At 49.8% G+C, this 26,789-nt stretch overlaps 1 protein-coding gene across 1 annotated transcript in view; it reads left to right on the plus strand.

Moving 5' to 3' along the window:
• The window catches only part of ASXL1 (ASXL transcriptional regulator 1), a 50,825-nt gene extending 24,914 nt beyond the window's left edge, over positions 1–25,911 (plus strand). Inside the window, exons 3-12 of the mRNA XM_032217891.1 lie at positions 1,156–1,264; positions 2,496–2,610; positions 4,724–4,821; positions 8,833–8,926; positions 9,711–9,848; positions 14,583–14,746; positions 15,759–15,855; positions 18,424–18,529; positions 20,047–20,644; positions 21,718–25,911. Of these exons, the coding sequence (XP_032073782.1) occupies positions 1,156–1,264; positions 2,496–2,610; positions 4,724–4,821; positions 8,833–8,926; positions 9,711–9,848; positions 14,583–14,746; positions 15,759–15,855; positions 18,424–18,529; positions 20,047–20,644; positions 21,718–24,381 (4,183 nt within the window). The 3' untranslated portion in view covers positions 24,382–25,911. The remainder of the gene's footprint in view (positions 1–1,155; positions 1,265–2,495; positions 2,611–4,723; positions 4,822–8,832; positions 8,927–9,710; positions 9,849–14,582; positions 14,747–15,758; positions 15,856–18,423; positions 18,530–20,046; positions 20,645–21,717) is intronic.
• Positions 25,912–26,789: the final 878 nt, after the last annotated feature.

Consider the following 26,789-nt stretch of genomic DNA (forward strand, 5'->3'; position numbering starts at 1 on the left):
TGGAGCCAAATTTATTTCTCCTTGAAATAGACTGATAGAAATTCGAAACACGCAAAGCCAGCTCTTTGGCAAATTGGAGATTGTCCAGAACAAGGCAAAACTCCTTGCTTGATTATCAGCACAGGCTCTGGAAACTCCCTTGGGACCTGAGGTACACCATTCTCCCTCCCTTCCTTCATCTCTCTCCTTTATTTTTCTTTTTTTCTTTCTCTCTCTCTCTCTCTCTCTCTCTTCTCCTTCCTTCCTTCCTCTCCTCTTTCTTTTGATATTGGGTGTACCTAGATACACCCATGTTACACACATCCTCCGCGAGCTGCACTGGCTCCCTATTGGTCTCCGAACGCGCTTCAAGGTGCTAGTCGTTACTTTTAAAGCCCTACATGGTTTAGGACCTGGCTACCTTAGAGACCGCCTCCTGCCACTTACCTCCCAACGACCAACAAGATCACACAGGTTGGGCCTCCTCTGGGTGCCGTTGACCGGACAATGCCGGCTGGCGACTCCCCGGGGGAGAGCCTTCTCTGTAGTTACGCTGGCCCTGTGGAACAATCTACCCGTAGAGATCCGGACCCTTACTACTCTCCCGGTGTTCCGTAAAGCCACCAAGACCTGGCTGTTCCGGCAGGCCTGGGGCTGTTGATCAGTGTCCAGCCCCACCTACACTGAATGGATGATGTGCAATTTTAATAATGTACCTTTATTTTTAATTTTTAAATGTTTTTTTATCTGTCTGTAAGCCGCCCAGAGTCCGTAGGGAGTGGGCGGCATACAAATTTTATTAAATTGGAAATTGAACATTTTTCTTTCTTTCTCTTTTTTTCTCTTTCTTTCTCTCTGTTTTCCTTCCTTTTCTTTCTTTCTTTCTCTGTGTCCTTCCTTCTTCTCTCCTTTCTTTTTTACTTTCTTTTTTCTTTCTTTCTCTCTCTTTCTCTCTCTTTCTCTTCCTTTCTTCCTTCCCTCTTTCTTTCTCTGTGTTTCTCCTTCCCTTCCTTCCTTCCTTCCTTGCTTCCTTCCTTCCCTTGCCAGAAGATAACTCTGGGCAGCTTACAATATGTTGGATTATCAGAGTTTGCCACAGTTGTTTGTTTGACTAGTTCCAAAGCAACCTGTGTCTCAACTGACCGATTGGATTGTGCCTGTTTTCCCCCCCTGCAGTGGCACATCCCCGCTGGCCTGCCTGAACGCGATGCTTCACTCCAATTCTAGAAGCTGCGATGGGCTTTTTTATAAGCTCCCTGGGCGGATCAGCCTTTTTACTCTCAAGGTAAGGCCAGGTTTCTGTTCCTTTAATCCAGAGACTGGGTGACTGCTGAGTTTTGTATGAATTTAGCACCTGACAGGGGATAAGGTCTCAGATCTAGAACTTGTCATCAGCCAGTTTTGGCTGCAGATCAGTAAATTCGACCTTAAGTAGGAATACTGTGTCATGCTGCACTGAGGACAGCTTCCTTACCGGCGTTTGGTCTGACATGGTGGCTCTCACAGTCCTTGCAAATACAGTATAGAGCAGTGTTTCTCAACCTTGGCAACTTGAAGATGTCCGGACCTCAATTCCCAGAATTCCACAGCCAGCGAATGCTGGCTGGGGAATTCTGGGAGTTGAAGTCCAGACATCTTCAAGTTGCCAAGGTTGAGAAACATTGGTATAGAGGATTCATTCCCTAAGGATGTGCTTCAGCACGAGTCCAAAAGCTCGGAAGACTAAACCTCTGGTCCCGGTCCCTGACCCAGATTGGATCCTGAAGATTAAGCATTGTACATACGGTGTATGACTCTATGTGCAGCATACACAATAAGGACTAGAATTGCCTCCATGTGGGACAGGCAGACAGAAGAGTAGAAGTGTTTAGCCATGAACATAAAAGTAAGAGAAGAACGAATGAAACTCCTGAAGGTCACAACACATGGACAGATTCAACCCTAGTTCCAACTTGGAGAAACTGAGCATCCTAGACTTAAGTCAAATGCTGAAATGCTCGGGAATTCTTGAAACCTTGACATTCAGTCAAATCAACCATCAATGGATACATAGTGATCATCCATATTTACACACCGTTCAAAAAAAAAGACGACGGAAAGCGGAGACAGAAACAAAACAAGACTAGAGCTCGGCAGCCAACACCCAGATAAGCAGGGATTAACACCAGACAAACAGTCAACCAGAAAACAATACTTTAGGCAAGGAGAAAACCCCACCCCACCAACCCTGATAGGACAAGGCACGTATACTGTGTGTAAACAGGAAGTAAAGCCACACTCAAGAAGCCCTGTTGCCTAGTCGGGTAATGAAAAGTCTGCAAGTAAACAAACTGAGCTCAGAGACTCCACAATTACGTTTTAATTTCTATTGGCTAACCACTGCAGCCGGTTCAAAAGTGAATGCAGTAGCTGGATAGTGAGGAATGGAAGACCCTTAAGGTCACCTATATATCCGTATGGCCCCGCCCTCTGGCTCCCCAGACACAGTTTCTCCAAGCTCTGATTGGTCCTTCCAGAAAGCGGCTGCCCAGTGGTCTCGGACCCTCGCTGGACCCGAAGGAGAAGAATTGGATGATGTGGAGAGCAGCGGTTCCAATGAAGCTGCCAGCACTGTTAGCGGAGATAATGACGGTAAGCGTGGTCCTACTCAAGAGCCCGCCTCCTCCGTCTGCTTCCTCCGTAGCTGTTTTTATTTTATTTTGGTTAATTTTTTATTATTTTAGTTTATCATTTTAATTTGTTTTATTTTATTTTATTTTTATTATTTTTATTTTTATTTTTACTTTATTTTATTTTTATTTTTACTTTATTTTATTTTTATTTTATTTTTATTATTTTTATTTTTATTTTATTTTTATTATTTTTATTTTTATTTTATTATTTTAGTTTATTTTATTTTTACTTTATTTTATTTTTTTCACTCAACTCATATGTCACCACCACCCCTTCTCTTGTGGGTAATTCTAGGTGGCTTACAATAATTAAAAACGTTAAAACGATAAATGGGAATAGCACTTAAAGACTTCTATCCCGCCCCACAGTGCTTTACAGCCCTCTGTAGGCAATTTGCAACGTAGAAGCCTTACTTGCATTTTCACTCCCAAGAATCTGGGCCCTCGTTTTTACAAACCTCGGAAGGCTGAGTCAACGCTGTCGGGCTCGAACTCCAGGCTGCGGGCAGAGTCAGCCTGCAGTACTGCATTCCAACCACAGGGCCACCATTAAATTAATTTAAAATTGACAAAGATAGGGAGGAAGGGAGCAAGATGCACGGAGTGGGTGGGTTAATTAGTCCATCAACCACTGTTAGAGTGATGCACCCACCCCCACTGGGGGTCCAGGCCAGTTGGCAGAGCCGACTCCTCAGGCCCTTTCAGGAAGGGGAAATCTCCCCCCGGGGGCAGGATGTTCCAAAGGGCAGGAGCCACAGCAGAAAAGGCTCTCTTCCTGTATCCCACCAGGTAGCCTTCCTTGACAGATGGGTCCTCCTCCACCATCACGGGTGGGAGGGGTCCTCTGATAGTCTGGTCCTAGGCTTTAGAGGTGATAACCCAACACCTTGCATTGCACCTGGAAGCAAACAGGTAATCAGCGGAGCTCACGAAAGAGTTATCGGGGTTCCAGGGTACAGACCCCACAGCAAGCAGAACTCCAAGGCGGGTGGATTCCCCACAGAATAGCTTTATTGGGAATATCATGTTGGCACGGATCTGGTGAAAACCAGCTCTGAAGATTCCCGCGGTCCTCCCCTAATTAAAAGCAAAAGGTTTTCACTTTCTCAAAACCACCAGTCACAAGGTCCAATCCCGGCTCCATCTTGGAGCCCTATTTGGATCGGGAGGCACTTCAAACGGTTACTCACGCCCTTGTCACCTCAAGGCTGGATTATTGCAATGCGCTCTACATGGGGCTAACCTTGAAAAGCGTTCGGAGACTGCAGCTAGTCCAGAATGCGGCCGCGCGAGCGATATTGGGTGCACCGAGGTACACCCACATTACACCTGTCCTCCGCGAGCTGCAGTGGCTGCCAATTGGTCTCCGGATGCAATTCAAGGTGTTGGTTATTACCTTTAAAGCCCTACATGGCTTAGGGCCAGCGTACCTTCGAGACCGCCTGCTGCCACATACCTCCCAGCGGCCAGTAAGATCCCACAGATTGGGCCTCCTTCAGATGCTGTCAGCCACACAGTGTCGGCTGACGGGCCCCCGGAGGAGAGCCTTCTCTGTGGCTGCTCCGACCCTCTGGAATCAGCTATCCCTGGAGATCCGGACCATACCCACTCTCATGGCCTTCAGGAAAGCTCTCATGGCTGTTCCGGCAGGCCTGGGGCTGTTGACCTCACTGTTGAGGTCCAGCCCCGATTAGAATGAATGTATGTGGTGTTGCGATTTTAAACCGTTTTCTTTTTTTCCCTTTTTTTTTTCTCTTTGTTGTAAGCCGCCCCGAGTCCTTCGGGATTGGGCGGCATATAAATTTTATAAATAATAATCATCATCATCTGGTTGCCTGGCAACACCACTCCTCCTTCCTCCCACCAGGTGTGAGAACGAGGTCCTTAGTTCCCAAGAGAAAGTATTTTATTTTGGCTACAAAGTCCCAGCTATCTCAATTCCCCCTCCTCCCTGTCCCTCAGCTCCAGTGTGGCCACACTGAACCTCCAAGGTGGCTTCGTTGAGGTCAGCTTTCAGGGTGGGCAATGGGTGGCATCATGTGGGCTGCATTCTGATGACCCTTCCTTTCCAGTTTCTCTAGATGAAACCTCTTCCAATGCTTCCTGTTCCACAGAGTCCCAGAGCAAGAGCTCGTTTGCTCTCCGAGAGAGCACCAGGACAGCCTCTCAGGTAGGAAGGGCAGAGAGGAGCTCCACAGGCGGTGGGTGAGCATAGGCCCAGGGGTGCCAAAAAAGCCAACCCGGTTCTAGGCTGCATCAGCAGAGGGATAGAATCAAGATATCACGCGAAAGGTTAATACCACTTTACAAAGCCTTGGTGAAACCATACCCAGAAAGAGTGCAGAGAAGAGCAACAAAGAGAATCCTCTTTGAGAGGGCTGCAGGATAAAACACGAAGAACGGTTGCTGGAACTGGGTACGTGTAGTCTAAGGAAAAGAAGGACTAGGGGAGACATGATAGCAGTCTTCCAATATCTCAGGGGTTGCCCCAAAGAAGAGGGAGTCAAACTATTCTCCAAAGCACCTGAGGGCAGAACAAGAAGCAATGGGTGGAAACTAATCAAGGAGAGAAGCAACTTAGAACCGAGGAGAAATTTTCTGACAGTGAGGACAATTAAGCAGTGGAACAGAAGTTGCTTCCAGAAGTTGTGAATGCTGCAACACTGGAAGTCTTTAAGAAGATGTTGGATAGCCATTGGTCTGGAACGGTATAGGGTTTCCTGGCTGAGCAGGGGGTTGGACTAAGATCCCTTCCACCTCTGTTATTCTATTTTGTGTCACAAAGAGGAAGGTACCTTTCCTTCCACCTGAACTCCCCTACTATTACTACTACTCCCCCTAGTATCACTTCTAGTTAACTCTGCTGAGGATCTAAGTCTCCAACCGGCAAATGAGACCAGCACAACCGCATTTCCGCCACAAATATTTGAAAGGCCTCTTCTCCCCCACAGGTCAAGATGACAACTTTACAGCGGCTTCTGCTTCCTTTTTCTAATTCACAAGGCTATTTGAAGTCCTCCCACATTCAATTCTATCAAAAATGGGTCAGCTTTCTCTCTGTTTATATAAACAGCTGCAGAGCCCCCTGCTAGAGTGCGACCCATTTTTGATAGAATTGAATGTGGGAGGACTTCAAATAGCCTTGTGAATTAGACAAAGGAAGCCGCAGAGTTGGTCAACGCTGTAAAGTTGTCATCTTGACCTGTGGGGGAGAAGAGGCCTTTCAAATATTTGTGGCGGAAGTGCGGTTGCGCTGGTCTCATTTGCCAGTTGGAGACCTGGAATTTGGCACCGCAGCTGTGCAGACCTGAGTTCGGAGGCTGCCTCTGACTGCAGGTTGAGAAGTGTTTGGCCAAAGCTTGTCCAGATTTGGCCAAAGCTTGTCCAGATTTTGATTAAGATCCCCCTGGGCGAATCATCTAAGAACCTTTTGTTGACCTGGATAGAATAATTGGAGCAAAAGCACCCCCTGGATTATCTGGCAGAGAGTCGGCATGCTTTTTACGAGATTTATATCCTGTATTTCAGCGTTGATTTAATTTCTGGTGACTGTGTGTCAATAGAAACAGGAGCGAAGCAACAGAATATATGTGAAAAAGAAGAAAGCCTTCAGGGACCACTTACTAACCCAGGGGTCTGAGGTGGGGCTGGGGAATTCTGAGAGTTGAAGTCCACAGGTCTTAATGTTGCCAGGTTGGAGACCCCTGGTTTTAACCCCCTGAATGGTGCAGGAAATTAAGTGCAAAGAACATTCACAGGGGGTGGCCCTGCCTGAAAGGCCTCAATACAGAAATTATTTCTCCTCCCCGCCTCTTAATCTGGGCGGCCCAGTGGCACAGCGGTTCAGACACAGGGCTTGTCAGCTGGGAAGCTGGCAGCCCAGGTTTGAGACCCGAGCGCCACTTGCAATGGGGTGAGCTCCCATTCCTTGCTCCAGCTCCTGCCAGCCTAGCCGTTTGAAAGCTAGCAAACACGAGTAGATAAATAGATACCACTTCGGTGGGAAGGTAGTGCTCCCTGACTCCATGCTGACCACATGACCATGGAAATGTCTTTGCCAGCTCAAACTGAGATGACCTGAGCACCCCCTCAGGTCAGCAACAGCTAGGGGAGTAAAATCCACAGGGACTCCATTATTTCTACTCTTAAGCAGTTCCAGGGCTCAGGGCTAAGATGGTGAGTTTGTCGATCAGAAAGGTCGGCAGTTCAGTGGTTCGAATCCCTAATTCCGCTTAATGGAGTGAGCTCCCGTGACTTGTCCCAGCTTCTGCCAACCTGGCAGTTCGAAAGCATGTAAAAAAATGCAAGTAGAAAAATAGGGACTACCTTTGGTGGGAAGGTAACAGCGTTCCGTGCGCCTTCGGTATTGAGTCATGCTGGCCACATGACCATGGAGACGTCCGAACAGCACTGGCTTTTTGGCTTTGAAACGGAGATGAGCACCGCCCCCTAGAGTCGGGAACGACTAGCACATATGAGCGAGGGGAACTTTTACCTTTAACTCAAACCCTTTTTGATTTACTTACAGCTTTTTGAGGTGGCAAAGAATGAGTTTTTAACTACCTGTGGTTGACAGCCCTGAATGCACTTAAACAATTTTATTTTCCTGTTTCGTCATTTCTTTACCAGGCTAAATCTTTTAATTTCCTGGTAAAACTGGCTTCCTGTGACCTCCTGCTTTTCCCCCCCTCCCCTATTCCAACTCTACATTTTTGTGAAACTTCCATCCAATTTTGCTGTATTTATTTTGTACAGTGACAATGAAGGAGAAATACAACCAATTTCGTTGTATTTAAGTACAATAAAGATTATACATACATACATACATACATACATACATACATACATACATACATACGTGTGTGTGTTTCGTAGATTTTCACGAGTGTAGGTATGCTGGTCTTGTTGTATTCGGGTCTTTTCCTGTTTAAGATTGAGATTTTCTTGGCAACGTTTCGGCGAGGTCCCACTCACCATCTTCAGGCTGGAGTTTCCCGTTCCCGTGTTCCCATTTTTACACGGGAAAAGACCCAAATACAACAAGACCAACCAGCATGCCTACACCCGTGAAAATGTACGAAACATACAAAAATCTATCTATCTATCTATCTATCTATCTATCTATATCTATCTATCTATCTATCTATCTATCTATCTATCTATCTATCTGTTATCTCTCTCATCTATCTCTCATCTATCTATCTGTTATCTCTGTTATCTCTCTCTCTCCTATCTATCTATCTCTATCTATCTATCTCTGTTATCTCTCTCATCTATCTCTCATCTATCTATCTGTTATCTCTGTTATCTCTCTCTCTCTCATCTATCTATCTATCTATCTATCTATCTATCTATCTATCTATCTATCTATCTATCTGTTATCTCTCTCATCTATCTATCTGTTATCTCTGTTATCTCTCTCATCTATCTATCTATCTATCTATCTATCTATCTATCTGTCTGTTATCTCTCTCATCTATCTATCTGTTATCTCTGTTATCTCTCTCTCATCTATCTATCTATCTATCTATCTATCTATCTATCTATCTATCTATCTATCTATCTATCTGTTATCTCTCTCATCTATCTCTCATCTATCTATCTGTTATCTCTGTTATCTCTCTCTCATCTATCTATCTATCTATCTATCTATCTATCTATCTATCTATCTGTTATCTCTCTCATCTATCTCTCATCTATCTATCTGTTATCTCTGTTATCTCTCTCTCTCTCATCTATCTATCTATCCATCCATCCATCCATCCATCCATCCATCAGGTCTACTACTCTCTAACTAACCTCCTCTCTCCCCATCCCTCCCACGGCCCGAGGTGTAGCGCGCCCCCCCCCAACTCTCCTAGCCTTCTGAAAGGTCACAAAGCGTAACCAATTTCTCACTTCGCCACATAAACTCTGGGCTCAATTGTGGGCTAAGTCGAGGACTACCTTTATCGAGGCTGTGTAGAACAGTTACCACCCGCCTGCTCCATCGGCTGGCTCAAAGGCCCATAAAGTTCTTCAGCAGAGCTGGCCTTGTTTTCGCTTCTGAGGTTATGACCACTAGGCTGAGCTGAAATGGGCCTCTGGTCTTTCCTGCCGAGAGAGAGGCAGATCCCGGACCTTCAGGCTTCCCTCACTGTTCCCCCCCCCCCTGACAATCTCTCGGTTTCTCCCCAAACAGGTGAGCAGACAGAAGAAAAAGACAGGCGTGATGCTTCCACGCGTGGTCCTGACCCCGCTGAAAGTTAATGGGGCCCACATGGAACCCTCCTCTGGTAAGTGGAAGCTCCCCTTCCCCTCTGGACCACCACACCCATGTGGCCCCTCCAGCCCCAGCCTCCATTCACTCCCAGGCATTCCTAGTTGCTGCTATGATTGGCTTGATCTGAGCCGAAAGCAAGGGTTATTCAGGCATGGGAATGTTAAGATGGGTGGACTTCAACTCCCAGAATACCCCAGCCAGCATATGCTGGCTGGGGTATTCTGGGAATTGAAGTCCACCCATCTTAACATTCATGAAGTTAAAAACACTCATCTGGAAGGTATGAATTGTGGCCCATATTGTGGCAGTCTATCATCTGTCTGCCTGTCTGTCTATCAATCCATCCATGTCTGTCTTATCTATCCCTATCTACCATCTGTCTGTCTATCTACTTACCTACCTACCTACCTACCTCTTTCCATCCATCCATCCATCCTATATAATATCATCCATGCATCTATCCTATCCTATATCACATATTTGCCATCCATCCATTTTGGCCAATCCTTTTCATCCAGGGCCTTTTAACGCACTCCCATCGCCCTCTGCTTAACAACCAACACGTTCATTCCAGACTCAACCACGGTTGTAAGTTGAGGGGGGCTACCCGTGTCCCCCCCTCCACTTTATTCACTGCTCTCCCTTCTGTAACAGGTAATGTGGGCAGTCACACCCCCCCCCCAACCTTCTGCTGTTGCATGTTCCTCCCCTGCTGGGGCAGTGTTATCCGGATGTTCCACTCGATGAGCCCCGGGTGCCGGTGAGGACGGCCGGTTGACGCGCTCGCTCTTTTTCAGGGTTCGCGGGGAAGCCGGTCGGCGATGAGAGCAGCAGCAGCGGCAGCTCCTCGGTGTTGCCCAGCCCCCTCTGCAACAGGACGGACATGGCGAGGGAAGCCCCCCATCTGCTCCGGGGAGTCCGCAAACCCTCAGGCGGTAGGTGAACTCCGGGGTCTTCTCTCAACAAGAGGAGCTTTAGCAGTTTTGGACCCGGCTGACTTTTAAGATGCCCTGTGGGTGTGAATATTCCCTAGATTTTGTTTTCAAGATGTTATATTTGTGATGGATGTTTTTATCACAATGGTGTGGTTAGTAGAGCAGTGTTCTCCAACCTGGCTGCCTGAGGAATTCTGGGAGTTGAAGTCCAAAAGCCCTAAAAGTTGCCAAGGTTGGCGCAACCTGTACCAGACAACCTGTGGCCCCATTGAGTCGTCTTTTGAGATACAGGTGGTCCTCAACTTAAGACGACAATTGAGCCCCAAATTCATGTTGTTGTGAGACATTGGTTGCGTTTTGCCCCATTTCACAGCTTTTCTCGCCATATTTGTTAAGCGAATCACTGCAATTTGTTAAATTAGCAACGGTTGTTAAGTGAATCTGGCTTCCCCGTTGATTTTACTTATCAGAAAGTCACAAAAGGGATCGCGTGATTCTGGGACCCTGCAAGCGTCATGAATATGAACCAGTTGCAAAGCACCTGACTTGATCATCTGACTTGATGTTGATATGGTCTTAAAAGGTGAAAAATAGTCATCACTCACCTTTTTCCATCTCTTTGTAACTTCAAACAGCTATTAAACGGATGGTTGTATTGCATAGATTTATTATACTACAGATATGCCTGTTTCATTGGACGTTCCAGCTAAGATGCAGCATTACACCTGTTTTTATTTAGAAGAGCATAGGATAGGATAGGATAGGATAGGATAGGATAGGATAGGATAGGATAGGATAGGTGCTGGACCTATTCTATCCTCCTGTGCTTTAGAAGGCCAGATCCTGAAGAGGAAACTCAAGTACTTTGGCCACCTGATGAGAGGGAAGGACTCACTGGAGAAGAGCCCCATGCTGGGAACGATGGAGGGCAGAAAAAGAAGAAGGGGACGGCAGAGAAGGAGGGGGCTGGATGGAGTCCCTGAAGCAGCCGGCCTGAGCTTCAATGGACTCTAGAGGATGGTAGAGGACAGGAAGGCTTGGGGGAACGTGGTCCATGGGGTCGCGACTTCTCAACTGACAACAACAAGGATAGGATAGGGTGTAGCATAGAATAGAATAGAAAATGTGAGAATAGAATGAGGAGAGGAGGAGAGAGGAGAAGAAAAGAATATACTGAATAGAAAATACAGAAAGAATAGAAAATAGAATAGAATGCAGAATGGAATGGAGAAGAGAGGAGAAGAAAAGAATATGACTAATCACTACGTGTTGTATCTTATGATTCATGATGAATGTATTGAGAGCCGAGGTGGCGCAGTGGTTAAATGCAGCACTGCAGGCTACTTTAGCTGACTGCTAGTTCAGCGGTTCAAATCTCACCTGCTCAGGGTTGACTCAGCCTTCCATCCTTCCGAGGTGGGTGAAATGAGGACCCGGATTGTTGTTGGGGGCGATATGCTGACTCTGTAAACCACTTAGAGAGGGCTGAAAGCCCTATGAAGCGGTAGATAAGTCTAACTGCTATTGCTATTGCTATACTGAATACAGAAAGAATAGAAAATAGAATGCAGAATGAAAGAGAAGAGAGAAAAGGGAGCAGAATAGAATTGTTTATTGGCCAAGTGCGATCAGACGCACAAGGAGTTTGTCTTTGGTGCATAAGCTCCCGATGTACATAGAAACCACAAGTAATTTAGTGAATCACAAGTTGCAAACACCAAGTGATAAAATCAAACGGTATCAATAGGAAAGGATAATAGGCAAGATGAGAAAAGAGGAGTCTTGTGGGAGTCAAGTGTCCAGCAGAGTGATGGCATGGGGGTGGGTGGGTGGGGAAAACTATCTTTCTGTCCGGTTGCTTTGGTGCGCGGCGCCCTGTAGCATCGTCCTGGGAGAACCTGAACCAGTTTACGTCCAGGATGTGAGGGCTCTGCAGGTATTTTCTCAGCCTGGCTCCTTTCAGTGTGAGGGTCCTCAAGGGAAGGCAGGTCGGTTGCCCTTGTTTTGATTTATCCCTTTAAAAAAGATGCTGGGTTGAATTCCTGTCTTGCTAATAGATAACAAGAGGTTGCATCTATCTGTTAATTGCCGAGGTGGCGCAGTGGTTAGAGTACAGCACTGCAGGCTACTTCAGCTGACTGTTATCTGCAGTTCGGCGGTTCAAATCTCACCGGCTCAAGGTTGACTCAGCCTTCCATCCTTCCGAGGTGGGTGAAATGAGGACCCGGACTGTTGATGGGGGCGATATGCTGACTCTGTAAACCGCTTAGAGAGGGCTGAAAGCCCTATGAAGCGGTATATAAGTCTAACTGCTATTGCTATTGCTATAGCTTTCTCTCGACTAGAGTCCTTTAGAATCAGCCGTAGGGCTGCTTAACGCTCAAGCCTGCAGCGCGAACTCAGCCTCCCCTATTAGTAGACGAAGAGACTTCACCCTAAAGAGCCAACACACAACCCCGGGTGTGGTGCCATGCTTTCTTTGTGCACCAGGGAATCAGTGTCGGCACTGAAAAAGTATGGGAAGCTTTTCCTTTAGTACAGGCGGTCCTTGACATGCGACAGGAAGGGAGCCTGCAGCTCACCGCCTGTAAGTTGGGATGGAGGTAAATCAGGTACCAACCCAAACGTACAGTGATTCTTGCAGCAGTCGTTAAGTGAGTGAGGCTGCTGCTAAATAAACACGGCGGTTATTAAATGAATCCATGGTTCACTCCGGGGCTGGTTTTTGCAGGAAACTGGAAGTAACTTGCCACTTTTCAGAATCCTAGGATCGAAAGGGACCTTGGAGGTCTACTAGTCCAGCCCCCTTCTCAAGCAGGAGACTCTACAGCATTTCAGACGGATGGCTGTCGAATCTTTCCTTAAAAACCTCCAGTGATGGAATACCCACAGCTTCTGGTGGCAAGCAGTTCCACTGGTTAACTGTCCTCACTGTTAAGAAGTTTCTCCTTAGTTCCTCCTTCATGAGTTTCCGTCCTTTGTTTCTTGTTTCAAGTTTAAGTTTCAAGTTTAATTTTATTTATAGGCCGCCCAATCCCGGAGGACTCCGGGCGGCTTACAGAGAAGGGGGGGGAGTTGTTTTGTCAGTTGTTTTGGAGAGTAAGTCAACACACACACACACACACACACACACACACACACCTCTTCAAAGTAGGTTTGGAACTCAGCAAGAAAATGGTAACTGTTTTGACGAGGGATCCCGCCTATCGTGGCAAACCATAGAATTAACAAACAGCACTCAGTGCACGATTATAACAAGTAGCAAGAGATTAAAAGCTCAGTCCATTCAACTTAACCAAATGTAGGCCGGAATAAATAAACGGTTTAAAATCCTCTTAAAAGACCATCAGGGACAAGCCCGGGTTTATTTTTGCAAGTTGCCTTAAAGTGAAGCTGCTCCTAGGTGATTTCACACTTACACGCACACGCGCACAGGGCAGAAGTCAATTTTCTTGGCAGCAATGGGAAATAGTTTGCTCCTGGAGTCTTCCAAGACGCTTTATTCCCCATTTCATTCATTTACTTTACTTTTTATTATTTTATATGCCACGGGTGGCTCACAAGCACCGAAAACTAATAAAGAATAATATTAAATTAGCTTAAAATGGGTAAAGGATGGGGAGGAAGGGAGCAAGAGGCACAGGGGGATGAGGTGAGATCTTAGAACGAATGAATGAGCTGGAAGGGACCTCGGAGGTCTTCTAGTCCACCCCCATGGCTCAAGCAGGAGACCCCATGTCACTTCAGACCAACAGCTGCTGTCCAATCTTTTCCCAGTGATGGAGCACCCACAACTCCTGGTGGCAACTTCAGTTCCACTGGTTAATTGTTCTAACTGTTAGGAAGTTTCTCCTCAGTTCCAGGTTGATTCTCTCCTTGATTAGTTTCCACCCATTGCTTCTTGTCCTGCCTTTTGGTGCTTTGGAGGATAAGTTGACCTCCCCTCTATGGCAGCCCCTCAAATAGCGGAATCCTGCTATCACGTCATCCCTAATTCTTCTTTTCTTTAGACCAGTGTTTCTCAACCTTGGCGACTTTCAGTCCTGTGGACTTCAACTCCCAGAATTCCCCCAGCCAGCTATGCTGGCTGGGGGATTCTGGGAGTTGAAGTCCACAGGACTGAAAGTTGCCAAGGTTGAGAAACACTGCTTTAGACTAGCCAGACCCAAATCCTGCAGCCGTTCTTCTTATTCATCACTCTTTCTCAGCCAAGCCCACCTCAAGGGGTTGTTGTGGGGGAAATAGGAGACCATAGAATGAAAGGGGACCGTGTGAAGTTACAACAGCACTGGGGGAAACGTTATTTACCACTCTTTTTCTCATGTATGCCTGTTGCAGCATCTCCATGGTCAGACAATCAAAATTTGAAAGGTTTGGCAACCGATTCATACTTACGACCGTTGCGCTGTCCCAGGGATCTTTGCAATCACCCGCTTATGAGATCCTCTGAGCAGCAAAGTCAATGGGGAAGCCAGGTTCACTGAACAACTGTGGCAAGCAATGGGCACTTGGGGGCTCTTTTGGGGTCCTAAATCTAGGGCCACTTGTAGTGAATTGATTTCTCTGGGTGTGGATCCGGTTGCCCGCAGCTGACCGCTGGCCAGGCTGCCTCCCAGCCACTTCCAAGAAAGGTTTCCCGTCTTGAGAAGCGGCAGCTGTGTGAGTCGCGTCTGCAGATGCCTCTCCTGGCTGTGTAAACATCTCTGCCTGTCTGTTGCTTTCTGGGAACTGCAGGGCAAGTGAAGAGGAACAGGGGGGACGACATCGACTTCGAGACGCCAGGCTCCATTCTGGTCAACACAAATCTGCGGGCGCTGATCAATTCCAGGACCTTCAATGCCCTCCCCCTGCACTTCCAGCAGCAGCTCCTCCTCCTGCTCCCTGAAGTGGACAGGCAGGTAGGGTCCCCCCCTCCCTCTCTTGCTCCCTCCCTGTCCCTTTCGCTCTCTCTGTTTCTCTCTCCCTTTCTCTCCCTGTTTCTTTGTCTCTCTCCTCTCCACTCACTCACTCTCTCCTTCTTTCCCTTTCTCTCTCTCCCTTTCTCTCCCTCTTTCTTTGTCTCTCTCCTCCACTCACTCACTCTCTCCTCCTTTCCCTTTCTCTCTCCCTTTCGCTCCCTCTTTCTTTGTCTCTCTCCTCTCCACTCACTCACTCTCTCCCTTTCTCTCCCTGTTTCTTTGTCTCTCTCCTCTCCACTCACTCACTCTCTCCTTTCCCTTTCTCTCTCTCCCTTTCTCTCCCTCTTTCTTTGTCTCTCTCCTCCACTCACTCACTCTCTCCTCCTTTCCCTTTCTCTCTCCCTTTCGCTCCCTCTTTCTTTGTCTCTCTCCTCTCCACTCACTCACTCTCTCCCTTTCGCTCCCTCTTTCTTTGTCTCTCTCCTCTCCACTCACTCACTCTCTCCTTTCCCTTTCTCTCTCTCCCTTTCTCTTCCTCTTTCTTTGTCTCTCTCCTCCACTCACTCACTCACTCTCTCCTTCTTTCCCTCTCTCTTTCCTTCTCTCCCTTTTGCTCTGTTTCTTTGTCTCTCTCTCCCCTCAAACAATGACTGTTTCTCTGTATGTCTCTTTGTCTCTCTGTTTCTGTTGTCTCCCTTTTGCTCTTTGTTTCTCTGCCCCCCCCTTTCTCTCTCTCTCTCTGTTTCTCTGTCTCTTTCTCTTGTCTCGGTTTCTGTTTCTCTGTGTATGTGTTTCTCTCTATCATTCTCTCTGTCTCTCCCTATCTATGACTCTGTTTCTTTCTCTCTGTGTGTCTCTTTTTGTCTCTGTCTGTCTGTCTCTGTTTCTCTCTCTGTCTGTTTCTCGGTTTCCCTTTTGCTCTGTTTCTCTGTCTTTCTCTTTATCATTCTCTCTTTGTCACTTTCAGTAAAGGTTTGTGCACTGTGCTTAACATTCCCTTCCTTCCTTCTAGCCTGGGACAGACGGACTGCTGCGCCTGAGTGGAAGCGCCCTAAATAACGAGTTTTTTGCTCATGCTGCCCAGAGCTGGCGGGAGAGGCTGGCAGACGGTAGGTTTGCTGGACCTGGGATGGGCGGGGGGACGGGGACAAGCCCATCCTTGGAACAGGCATTGGCCTAGAATAGGAGTAGGGAATTATGGCCCTTAGATGACTTCACCTCCCAGCAAACAAGTCTCATAAACTTGCTTTTTTCCAGCCCTGTCATAATACAGACAGTCATTGAATGAGGCGGTCAGTTATTAAGGACTTTGGCAAAACCTTCGGCATATGATTAGGCCAGGTCTTTAGCCCAGGGGGTATAGCCTCAAACTGACAAGAGGGAAAATTTTAAAAAACATGTAGTCCTCGGCTTACGATCACAACTGAGCCCAAAATTTCTGTTCTTACATAGTTGTTAAGTGAATCAGGCTTCCCCATTGACTTTGCTTGTCAGAAGGTCGCAAAAGGGGGATCATGTGACCCCCAGGGCACTGCGACCGTCATAAATATGAACCAGTTGCCAAGGGTCTGAATTTGGATCACATGACCAAGGGGAGGCTGCCACAGTCGCGAGGGTGAAAAACAGCCCTAAGCCACTTTTTTTCAGTACCGTTGCATCTTCGAACGGTCATTAAATGAGCTGTTGTAAGTCGAGGACTACCTGTAATGTTTGAAAGTGGCTTCCCAGAAAACGTGCAAGTTTGGGGACCAACTTCCAGTGGAATCAGTGAATCAGTAACTGAATTTAAACGTGGTTGGGATTCCTCTGTTATCTGGCAGACAAAAAAGCGAATAAAAAAATAAATATAAAAGCCAAATACAATTCACGTATCATCACAAAATCTCCAGAAACATAAAGCCTACAAACTTTAAATTTGGCGTGTATGTTCCTCTTGGTTTCTAGGTGGTCGCTAAGAAAGGATTTTTTGAAATGACCATCAGATCCTTAGTATTTCTTATACAGCATTATATTAACATGCTCTGAAGCTAAGGATTTGGACATTCTACTCTCCCTCCCCACCTGAAAAGAACTCTGTTCCAACTGCCAGTTGCCTTACATTAACACAGTCTGAAGCTAAGGAGTTACACATTCTACATTAATTTTCAAGTTTTAAGTGTCAATTTATCAAGCCTGATCACATAGTTTTGTAGCAAAGCACGGGTATCCAGCTAGTAAAAAATAAATTGAAAAGAAAACAGAAACATATTACCACATGTGGTTATGCCCAAAGCTAAACGATATTGGAATAGAATTAAAAAAATGGCTCGAAGAAATAACTAAACAGCAAATAGACATGAAACCAGAATTATTTTTATTGGGAATACTTACAAGGAAATATGATTTTTTAAAAATACAATATATAACTTTACCTATCGTAACGGCAGCTAGGATAATATATGCACAAAACTGGAAGAACAATAATATACCAACAGAGGACAACGCGATAAGGAAAGTTTTAGAGTGTGCAGAGATGGACAGACTCACAAAAGAAATAAAAGGAGGAAACAGAATATTGTATGGTATAGAATGAGTGGTACAAATATTAGAGGACAGGTGTAAAGCTTAAGGAAAGACTAAATGAAGAAGACGCAGGAATAGGAGCCGAGGTGGCGCAGTGGTTAGAGTGCAGTACTGCCGGCCTCTTCAGCTGACTGCTGTCTGCAGTTCGGTGGTTCTAATCTCACCGGCTCAAGGTTGACTCAGCCTTTTATCCTTCCGAGGTGGGTGAAATGAGGACCCAGACTGTGGGGGCAATATGCTGACTCTGTAAACCGCTTAGAGAGGGCTGAAAGCCCCATGAAGAGGTATATAAGTCTAACTGCTATTGCTATTGCTAGGAATCAGAAATTAGCAATGTATACGTACAGATAAAACATATAAATGGAAATTATACACAATGAAGGATTGTAATTTACAGAATGTATATATTAGACAAAGAGAACTTGAAATAAGGGGAGAGAAATATATATATAACGGATGTGTACCGATGTGGAAATGTTGTACAGAAGGAAATTGTAAAAATGTTTCTTTTTTAAAAAACTGCTTAATAAAATATTTTAAAAAGAAAATAAAACAAAAAAAAACCTCAAAAGAGCAGATAGGATGGATTCTGGGTCTTTTTCTGCTGTTAGTTTTCAATGAACCAATCAGTCAATAGAACTGGAAGGGGCCTTGGAGGTCTTCTAGTCCAACACCCTGCAGGAGACCCTGTCCCATTTCAGACAAATATCTGTGGAATCTGGTCTTAAAAACCTCCAGCGATGGAGCATCCACAACTTCTAGTGGCCAGCAGTTCCACTGGTGAATTGTCCTCACTGAGGAAGCTTCTCCTTAATCCCAAGTTGCTTCTCTCCTTGATTAATTTGCATCCGTTGTTTCTTGTCCTGCCTTCCGGTGCTTTGGGGAATAATTTGACCCTTTCTCTTCTTGGTGGCAGCCCCTCAAATACTGGAAGACTGCCATCATGTCCCTCCCAGTCCTTCTTTTCTCTAAACTGGCCAGACCAAGTTCCTGCAGCCCTTCTTCATATGTCTCCAGGCCTTTAACCATTGTGTTTCCGTGTGTTTCTTTTTTTAGTGTTTCTACAAAGCCAAATAAACTCTTGATTCTTTTTTTTTTTCCCCCTTCCCTTCCAGGGGAGTTTACTCACGAGATGCAGGTCCGCATCAGGCAGGAAATGGAGAAGGAAAAGAAAACGGAAGTCTGGAAAGAGCGGTTTTTCGAGGACTACTACGGGCAGAAGTAAGTGGCCCTTTTGGAAACACGGCTGGGCAGCACATAACCTCTGCGACGTTGTATTTGTATTTATTATACTTGTATGCCGCCCTATTCCCGGGGGGGACTCAGGGCAGCGAACAAACACATGGGGAAGGGGGCAACACAAAAACAAACGAGACAAACAGGATACAAAGACAAATTAAGAACTACACAACAATCACAACAATTCGAGTGGGGCTGGGAACTCATCAGCCCCAGGCCTGCCGGAACAGCCAGGTCTTGGCGGCTTTGCGGAAAGCCTGAAGGGTGGTGAGGGTCCGAATCTCCACAGGGAGATCGTTCCAGAGGGCTGAAGACCCACAGAGAAGGCCCTCCCCCGGGGGGGTCGACAGTCGATATTGGCTAGCTGATGGTATCCGGAGGAGGCCTAGTCTGGGGGATCTAATAGGTCTCAGGGAGGTAATTGGCAGGAGGCGGTCTCTCAAGTACCCAGGTCCGATACCATGTAGGGCTTTAAAAGTAACGACTAGCACCTTGAAGCGTGTCCGGAGACCAATAGGCAGCCAGTGCAGCTCGCAGAGGAGAGGTGTAACGTGGGTGTACCGAGGTACACCCACAATCGCTCGCGCGGGTGCATTCTGGACAAGCTGAAGTCTCCGAATGCTCTTCCAGGGCTGCCCCATGTAGAGCGCATTACTGTAGTAGACCTTCCTCCCAGGAAAACTTCACCGGGGGTGTGTGTTTCCAAGCTTCTTCTGTTCAGCGCAGGTCTCCAATCTTTGCCCCCTTTAAGACTCGTGGACTTCAACTCCCGCCATCGCTCTCTGGCCAATTCTGGGAGTTGGAGTTCCGCAAGTATGGAAGCCTCCCACGGTTGGCTAAAGCAAAGGGCCGTCACAGAAATAATTCCAGGGCAGCAATGCACAGCCCTCTTCTTTTCACCAACGGACTCAGTGCAACAACAACAACAAACCAGCTTTTGTTTTTAATGATTTAATGCACTGGTTTTTTGTTTTTTTTAAATCAGGGCTACCTGGCCTACCCGATTATGGGAGGGCGCATACCGCTCCACTCCCAAGTAGCCCGGGTTCGATTCCCAGGAGGGGGAATGGCTAGCTGATGAGAGCTAAACAGCTATGAAATAGATCTATACCAATCTATCTTTTATTTCTTTGTCGATAAAACATACATTCGATGTTATGCACTCTTTCTCAAACCTGGAAACTTTAAGATGGGTGGACTTCAACTCCCAGAATTCCCCAGCCAGCATTCGCTCCAATTCTGGGAGCCGAAGTCCGAAAGTCTGAAAGCTACCATAGTTGGACCCCCTTGGCTAAAGCAGCCAAGTGGAAGGCCTTCCTTAGTAGCGAGTGGCTCAAGGACCCCAACAGCCTGCCAGTCGCAAATCCTTACGGAAGATGGTACAGTCTGCTGGTGGGAAATTGTGGGGGTTGAAGTCCTCGTAAGGTTTTCCAAGTTCGGAGGGGCCCCTGGGCTGGTGGGATCAGCTGCCAACTGACTCCATTCTACTCCCCTTGCAGGCTGGGCTTGACCACGGAAGAGCAGAAGTCGGCCCCCAGCGAGGCAGAGAAGAGGACCACAGCCGCCTCCCCAGAAGGCCCCGCCAGGGCACCCTGCACGCCCACAACCCACCAGCCTGACGGGCACTTCAAGAGGCGCTCCCTACGCTGCCGGAACCGCCGGAACCGGCACAAATTGCGCGAAGCGGAGCCTTCCTCCCCTGCCAAAGAGGCATCCTCCTCGCCACTGTCGTCTGTGGAGGCCACGCCCGCGGAGGAGAGAGAAGCCAATCCCGCCACGAACGAGTGCCAAGCCAGCCGGGCAGCTCCCTCGGCCGAGATGTCCCCGGAAGTGAGCAAGGTCTTGAGCAAGGTGGATGAGGCCGTGGCAGCGGCAGCTGTGGCGACGGCGGCAACCCCAGAGCGAATTCCCAGCCTGCCTCTGGGACCGCAGGATCAGCAGCAGAAGAGGAAATGCTTCGAGCAGCCCGCCTCCCCCTCTTTCCCCGAAAAGAAGCCGCGGCTTGAGGACCGTCAGTCCTTTCGTAACACAATTGAAAGTGTTCACCCAGAAAAGCCACAGCCCACCAAAGAGGAGCCTAAAGTCCCTCCCATCCGGGTAAGAGGGGGGCAGGGAGCTGCTCCCTGCCTCGGCGGGTGGATGGGGGGGGGGGGTACTTGCCGGGCTTCACCCGAGGCCTCGGACTCAAGTTGCCATGGGGTGACGCTGCTGTTCTCCCCTCTCCCTTCAGTTCAGGCTCCGGTGTGGGTTTCCCTCTGGGTCAGAAGGAAGGGGAGGAATAGTGGGGGGTGGGCTCTCTCGGGGCGGGGTCTGGCTTCTGCATGAATGATCTCAGGTGGGGTCTAGAAGGGGGAGCAGTGGAAGGATCTTAAGAGGAAAGCCAGGGGGCGGGGGGGATCCAGTTTGATCTAGTGGTGAAAGCACCACACTAGGAACCAGGAAACTGGTGAGTTCTAGTCCTGCCTTAGGTACAAAAGGCAGCTGGGTGACTCTGGGCCAATCACCAGGAGGCGGGGAGTTCTAGTCCTACCTTAGGCATAACAGCCAGCTGGGTGACTTTGAGCCAATCACCAGGAGACGGGGAGTTCTAGTACCCCCTTAGTCATGAAAGCCAGCTGGGTGCATTTGCTGAGAGATGGGTTGGGCTGAGAGAGAATGATTGGCCCAAATGCACACAGGAAAACAGCAGGAAGGTATGTTCCCCCACTTTGAATTATTTATAAAAATAATAAAGGTGGGACGCAAATTAAATAAATAAGCTGGGTTAATCCTCCCATCTTTTCTCCTGCAAATCAAAAAATCCCCCATTACAGTTGCATCAACCATAATGTAGCGGAGGGTGGTCCCGGTGTGGCTTTGCCCTCTAGTGCTAAAGCCAGGAAGGAAGACCCCCCCCCTGTCTCCGGGCCTTTTCCCCCCCAGGGGACTCTGGGAGTTGTAGTTCTGCGAAGGGAGGCCTTTCCCAATCTACACTCCCCAGCGTTCCTGGCGAAGGGAGCCTCGCCCAGCATGCTTCTGCCTCTCGAGTCCTAGGGAGGCTTCCTCTAAAAATTAAATACTTATAAAGAGTATATAATTCTGCAAATTAGGGGCGGGGGGGGGGGCTTTTAACACGCAGGCCTCGTACAGGACGTCCTCTGAACGCCCCTGTTTTTCTTTGTTCTCTCCAGATTCAACTTTCCCGAATCAAACCCCCCTGGGTGGTTAAAGGTCAGACAGCCTACCAGATATGTCCTCGGATTATCCCCAATCCAGAACCCGGCCGGCCGGACCGAAGGGGGAGCCCAGCCGCTGCTGACCCTGAGGCCTGTCCTTTGCAAGGCCGAGTCCAGCGAGCGGCTGCTGCTCCTGCCTCCACCATTGGAGGTGGGGGTGGGCCAGGAGGAGGCGGCAGAAGGAGCCCAGACGAAGGCGGTGGTGGTGGTCGCGGCGGCGGCAGCAGCAGCAGCAACAGCCGGCTCCGGCCACCCAGGAGCCACCGGGCCAAGCACTGGCGATGCAAGAGAACTCGCGGGAAGCGCTGGTCAGATTTACAGCGAACACAGCTATTGCCGCCTTCCCACCTAGGCGGGAAGGCCGCCGGCTGGCAGGGGCCGGAAGCGAGCTGGCCTTCCGGGGCCACAGAACCCGCCAGGGAAGGAGAGCTCAAGCAGGGTAGACAGGCTGCGAGTCTTCCTTCCCAGGAAGCCTCTGCCCAGCCGGAGGACTCCTCGGAAGGCAGCCTCTCGGATCGCAGAGCGACAGAAGTGCCGGCCAGTCGTCCTGGCCACCTTTTGGATGATCCCAGGCCTTCACCTTCCGCAGAAGATGCTCCTCTGGAGGGCCGCGATCGGGAGGACAGAAGGGAATCTCTTCCCGTGGGAAGGCAGCAGAGCAATGGCTGGCTGGGAGACTCCGGAAGCATCCTCATCGGAGGGAGAAGCAGGCAGGAGGGCCGGGAAGGTGACCTGGCTTCCCAGAGCAGCACACGAGTTGGCTCGGAGGCTTTGGGCTCTCCTGCGTGGGAGGGCATTCCAGAGGACCCCAGCCCTGTGGAGCTCGCACCACAGGGTGCCACCCCAGGCCCCGGAAGAGGTGCCCTGAGCAGCCCAGGGGACGCTTCCCCACTGACAACAGGCCCTCTCCCTCCTTGCTTCAATACGAGCGCCCGTGAGAGCCCCTTGTCCCCAGCATCGGCACCCTCGGACATGGAGGTAGAGACCGGGCGAGAGCGGGCCGTGACAGGGCCGAGCGCCAGCCCCGGCAGCGATGAGGAAGCCCAGAGTCCGCTGAGTGAGACCACAGAGACGGCCTCCGATTTGGATGCTGAGCTCACCGATGAGAACTTGGAGATAAACGGGGATTGTCGCCAGGCTGAAGAGAGGGAAAGCGGGTCCAAGCAGAGACGCCCGGAGGGACGTAGAGAGGTCATCTTGGAAAGCAGGGAAGATTTGCCTTTGGATGTCGGGGTCGTCGGCTCCCCCTGCAGGACCAGGTTGCCCGCTCCTATCCCCACCACGGCCAAATCAGTTCCCCCTGTTGATGTCGCAATCCAGGAAAGGCCACGCTCGGGTGTCCCCCAGCCTCTGTCCGACACAGCAGCCAGGCCCCTGGAGGGACACTTGGTCCCCCAGGGTCTGCCGCCCAAAAGCGTCCCGCCAGCCTCTTCCCAGGCAGCTGCAGCCTTTTCTCGGGACAAGCCCCCGGCAGAAATCCGCCCTTCCCTCCAGGCGGTTAAGAGCAATGACCGCCTCGTGCAGGACGCCCCATGCAGGGAGGGGACAGGCCTGAGTGACCCAGCCAGGAAGACCACACGTGCACCCCAACCTTTGCAGGACTCTGCCGAAAGAGCCTGCCTGCCTCCAGAGAAGACTCCAAATCCAGGATCCCTGGATCAAGCTGTCGGCCAGTCCCCGAAAACAGATCTCTCGAATCTGGGAAAGAATCCAACCTCTTCCTGCCCTCGTCCGGATAAAACGGATCTGCCCAGAGCAGATTCCACAGCTGGCATCAGGAAGCTGGAGGAGACGCTGAAGACGGCCCCGGGGCCCAAGCTCCCTCTGCGCACGGCCTCTCTGGGGCCGGAGCAACCAAGCAGCCGCCCCGCAGAGAAGACCCCCGTGGCTCTGGGCAGGAAGGTCTTCGGCTCGGGCATCGCGGGCGGGGCAGCAGCCAAGGCCCAGAAGCCCCACGGCTCAGAGCCCTTCCCCATGTGGGGCATGCTTTCCCACAGCAAACTGGTCTCTCCCCCGGCCAAGGCGATGGCCCCCGGATCCCGCTTGCCTCCCGCGAGGGAGGAATGGCCCTCCAAGAGGAATGGCGGCTCAACGGAGAACAAGAAGGTGCTGGCCTCGGCCCAGAGGAAGAGGGAGCAGCCGAAGGAGGCCCCTCCCCACATGATGGAGACTTGGCAGGGCTTCCCCCTGGGGAGGGACCTGGCTTTTTTCAAGCTGCCCAAGGAGCCGGGGAAGGGGCCTGCGCAGCCCCTGGAGCCGTCCTCCCTCCCTTCCCAGCTCAACATCAAGCAGGCCATATACGGGAAGCTTTCCAAGCTGCAGCTGAATTCCTCCCGTCTGAATTACGCCTCTTCGTCCGGCGGCCCCTTTTTCCCCCGGAACCTGGATGGCAACGCCGGGCCCTTCGGCCCCAAAGCCCACTTGACGGCTTCTTCCCGGGGCGGGCTGTCTTTCTCCGCCCAGGTGTTTGCCGAGACGGGCAAAGGCTTGGAAGAGCTCTCCCTCAAATGCTCCTGCAGTCTCAAAGCCATGATCATGTGCCAGGGCTGCGGAGCCTTTTGCCACGACGACTGTATCGGCCCCTCCAAGCTCTGCGTGCTGTGCCTCGTGGTCAGATGACACTGGCGGCCCACGGAAGGATCAAAAGCTGTACATTGAGCAGGCGAGGAGGAGGAGGAGGAGGACACCGGCGACCAGGAACGCCCGTATATGCAAAGGATTCTGGTCCTAACAAAGCCAATATGGACGCTGTATGTCTTGGGTTTCCCTGCTGGGGGTGGCAAGTCGGTCATGGAGACAGGCGGGTTTCGGAGGGCTGATTCCCCCCCCCTCCCAACGAGGAACTCTGTTGGAGATTTGGCCCGTTGGTGCCCGGCTTCGGACCCTTCTTGTGCCGTGAGCCCCTTCCCCATGGGCTGAGTCTGTGGGGGGAAGAGCTGACCTCCCCCTTACCTCCGTGTTGGAAGACCAAGTGAAAGGCCCAGCGGAATCTTGTCTTCCATTTTCTCTCCCTGCCACCGCCACTCCCCCCCCCCCCCCCAGCGCTGGGCTCGGTGGTCGACCCGGAAACGCAGGGCGCGGGATTTCGGAGTCGCCACGCAGATGGAGGAGTGGAGGCTGGAAGGCGTCTTCCTTCCCCGCATCCGGGAAGACTTTTTACTCTTTGAAGCGGTGTCATATTTTTTTTCTTGTTTTGTTTTTTAAAAAACCCATACGTATATAAATATAAATCTATAATATAATTTTTCCTTTCCTTTTTTTGTTCTTGGGTGTAAAGAAACAACAACAAAAGTGGAAATGTTTGGCTCCTCATTGTACCTTCTATGCATCATGTCTTCTTCTTCATCCGTTGTACTCAGTACTCGGCCGGGCTTTTGTAAAATGGGTGTTCTGTACATAAAAAGCTCTTTTTTTCTTTTTTTTAAAAAAAAATCCTTTTGGGAGGGGGTTCTCCCCCCCCTCCCTCCAGGCTACCCACAGTATTGCATTGTAGAGTAGTGTTGGTTACGAATCGCTCCCCCACCAGACGGGGGGTGGCTGTTGCTCTGTCCTGTCTGGCCAAGCAGAGGGGGGGAAGCGGGGGGGGGCGACGGCCAGCCTGGGCCGGGTCTTCCTGTTGAAACCCCCCCACCCCGTGAGAAGGGATCCCACCTCCCCCTCTCTTTCCCCTGGGGAAGGGCCCAAAGGTCCCCCCAGGTCATCTCCCTCCCTTGACCTACCTACCTCTTGACCTCTTGGCTTTCACCGTAGACGAAGCAGCGTAAAAATCTTGGTTCTCCCCCCACCCCACCCCCCAATCCCCAAAGGGTTGGGGTCCGCAGGCAGGTTTGCTCCCGGCCGAGACCATTGGGAGGCGACCCTCCTGCGCAGGGAAGGCGTGTGAAGGGCGAGAGAGCGAGAGAATTCCCCAGGTGGTCTGAACCTGCTTACCAAAGAAGAAGGGGCTTCCCCTCTTCTGACCCCTGCTGCCCCCACCCACCCACCCACCCCTCCATCTCCCCCAAGGAGGTCGGGGCTGTGTACAGATGGGGCCTGGGCTGAGGGCGGAGGGGGCAGATCCTGGTCCACCCTGATGTTATATGTCCCTTTGTGGTATGGAGAATAAAAAATTTAAAAATAATAATAAAAAAAAAAACATTTGACAGCTCACGCCTGGCGTTCGCAGGGCTCCTTTCCCAGCGGCATCTGTGTGTGTGTGTGTGTGTGTGCGTGTTGTGTTGTGGACAAGGGGAGGGGGGGACATACACTGCCACGAAACTGAACGTACACCACCACCACCCCAAAACCCACCCTCTTGGACAGGAGAAACAACACCCCCATTTTGTGTCCTCTGATTGTGGGGGGGCTTCTGTTTTCTTTGCCCTTCGCGCAAAACGTCTTGGGGACACTCTGCAGGCCCAGCGGCTGAAGGAAGAGATGGCGGCGAACTCCGACGAGCCGCTCAGCTCGACATGTCGAGCTGAGCCGCTCGTCGGAGTTTGCCGCTATCTCTTCCTTCAGCCGCTGGGCCTGCAGAGTGTCCCCATTCTATGGTTAAGGAGAAAGTCTCTTTATTCACCCCTTGCGTGCGCTCCGGGCCTTGGGTGAGGAGATAACAAGGAGTGCTCCATTTAACGGCGGCCACGGAGCCCAAAAATTTCCTAAGCGAAACGAGTTGTGCCCCCTTTTTGTGATCTTCCCGTGCCACTGTTGTTAAGTGAACTGCATGTGGTGGTTACGGTGAGCAGCACGGTCGTTAAATGAATCCAGCTTCCCCGTTGACTCCGCTTGCCAGGTCACAAAAGGGGCTCGATCACATGGCCCCCGGGACACTGCGACCGTCGTAAATGTGGCCCAGTTGCCCTGTGTCCAGATTTTGATCCCGTAGCCCTAGGGAGGCTACAACGGTCGTTGTTGGCCATGCTCCCCTTTTCAGTGGCATTAGAACTTCAATTGCTGTGTGGTTTGGTGGCCTGGAGGTGGAGCTCTCGCCTCACAGTCAGAAGGCTGTGAGTTCAATCCTAGGTAGAGGCAGATATTTCTGGGTA

The sequence above is a fragment of the Thamnophis elegans genome, chromosome 5 (assembly GCF_009769535.1).
Source record: "Thamnophis elegans isolate rThaEle1 chromosome 5, rThaEle1.pri, whole genome shotgun sequence".
In the NCBI taxonomy this organism is placed as follows: Eukaryota; Metazoa; Chordata; class Lepidosauria; order Squamata; family Colubridae; genus Thamnophis; species Thamnophis elegans.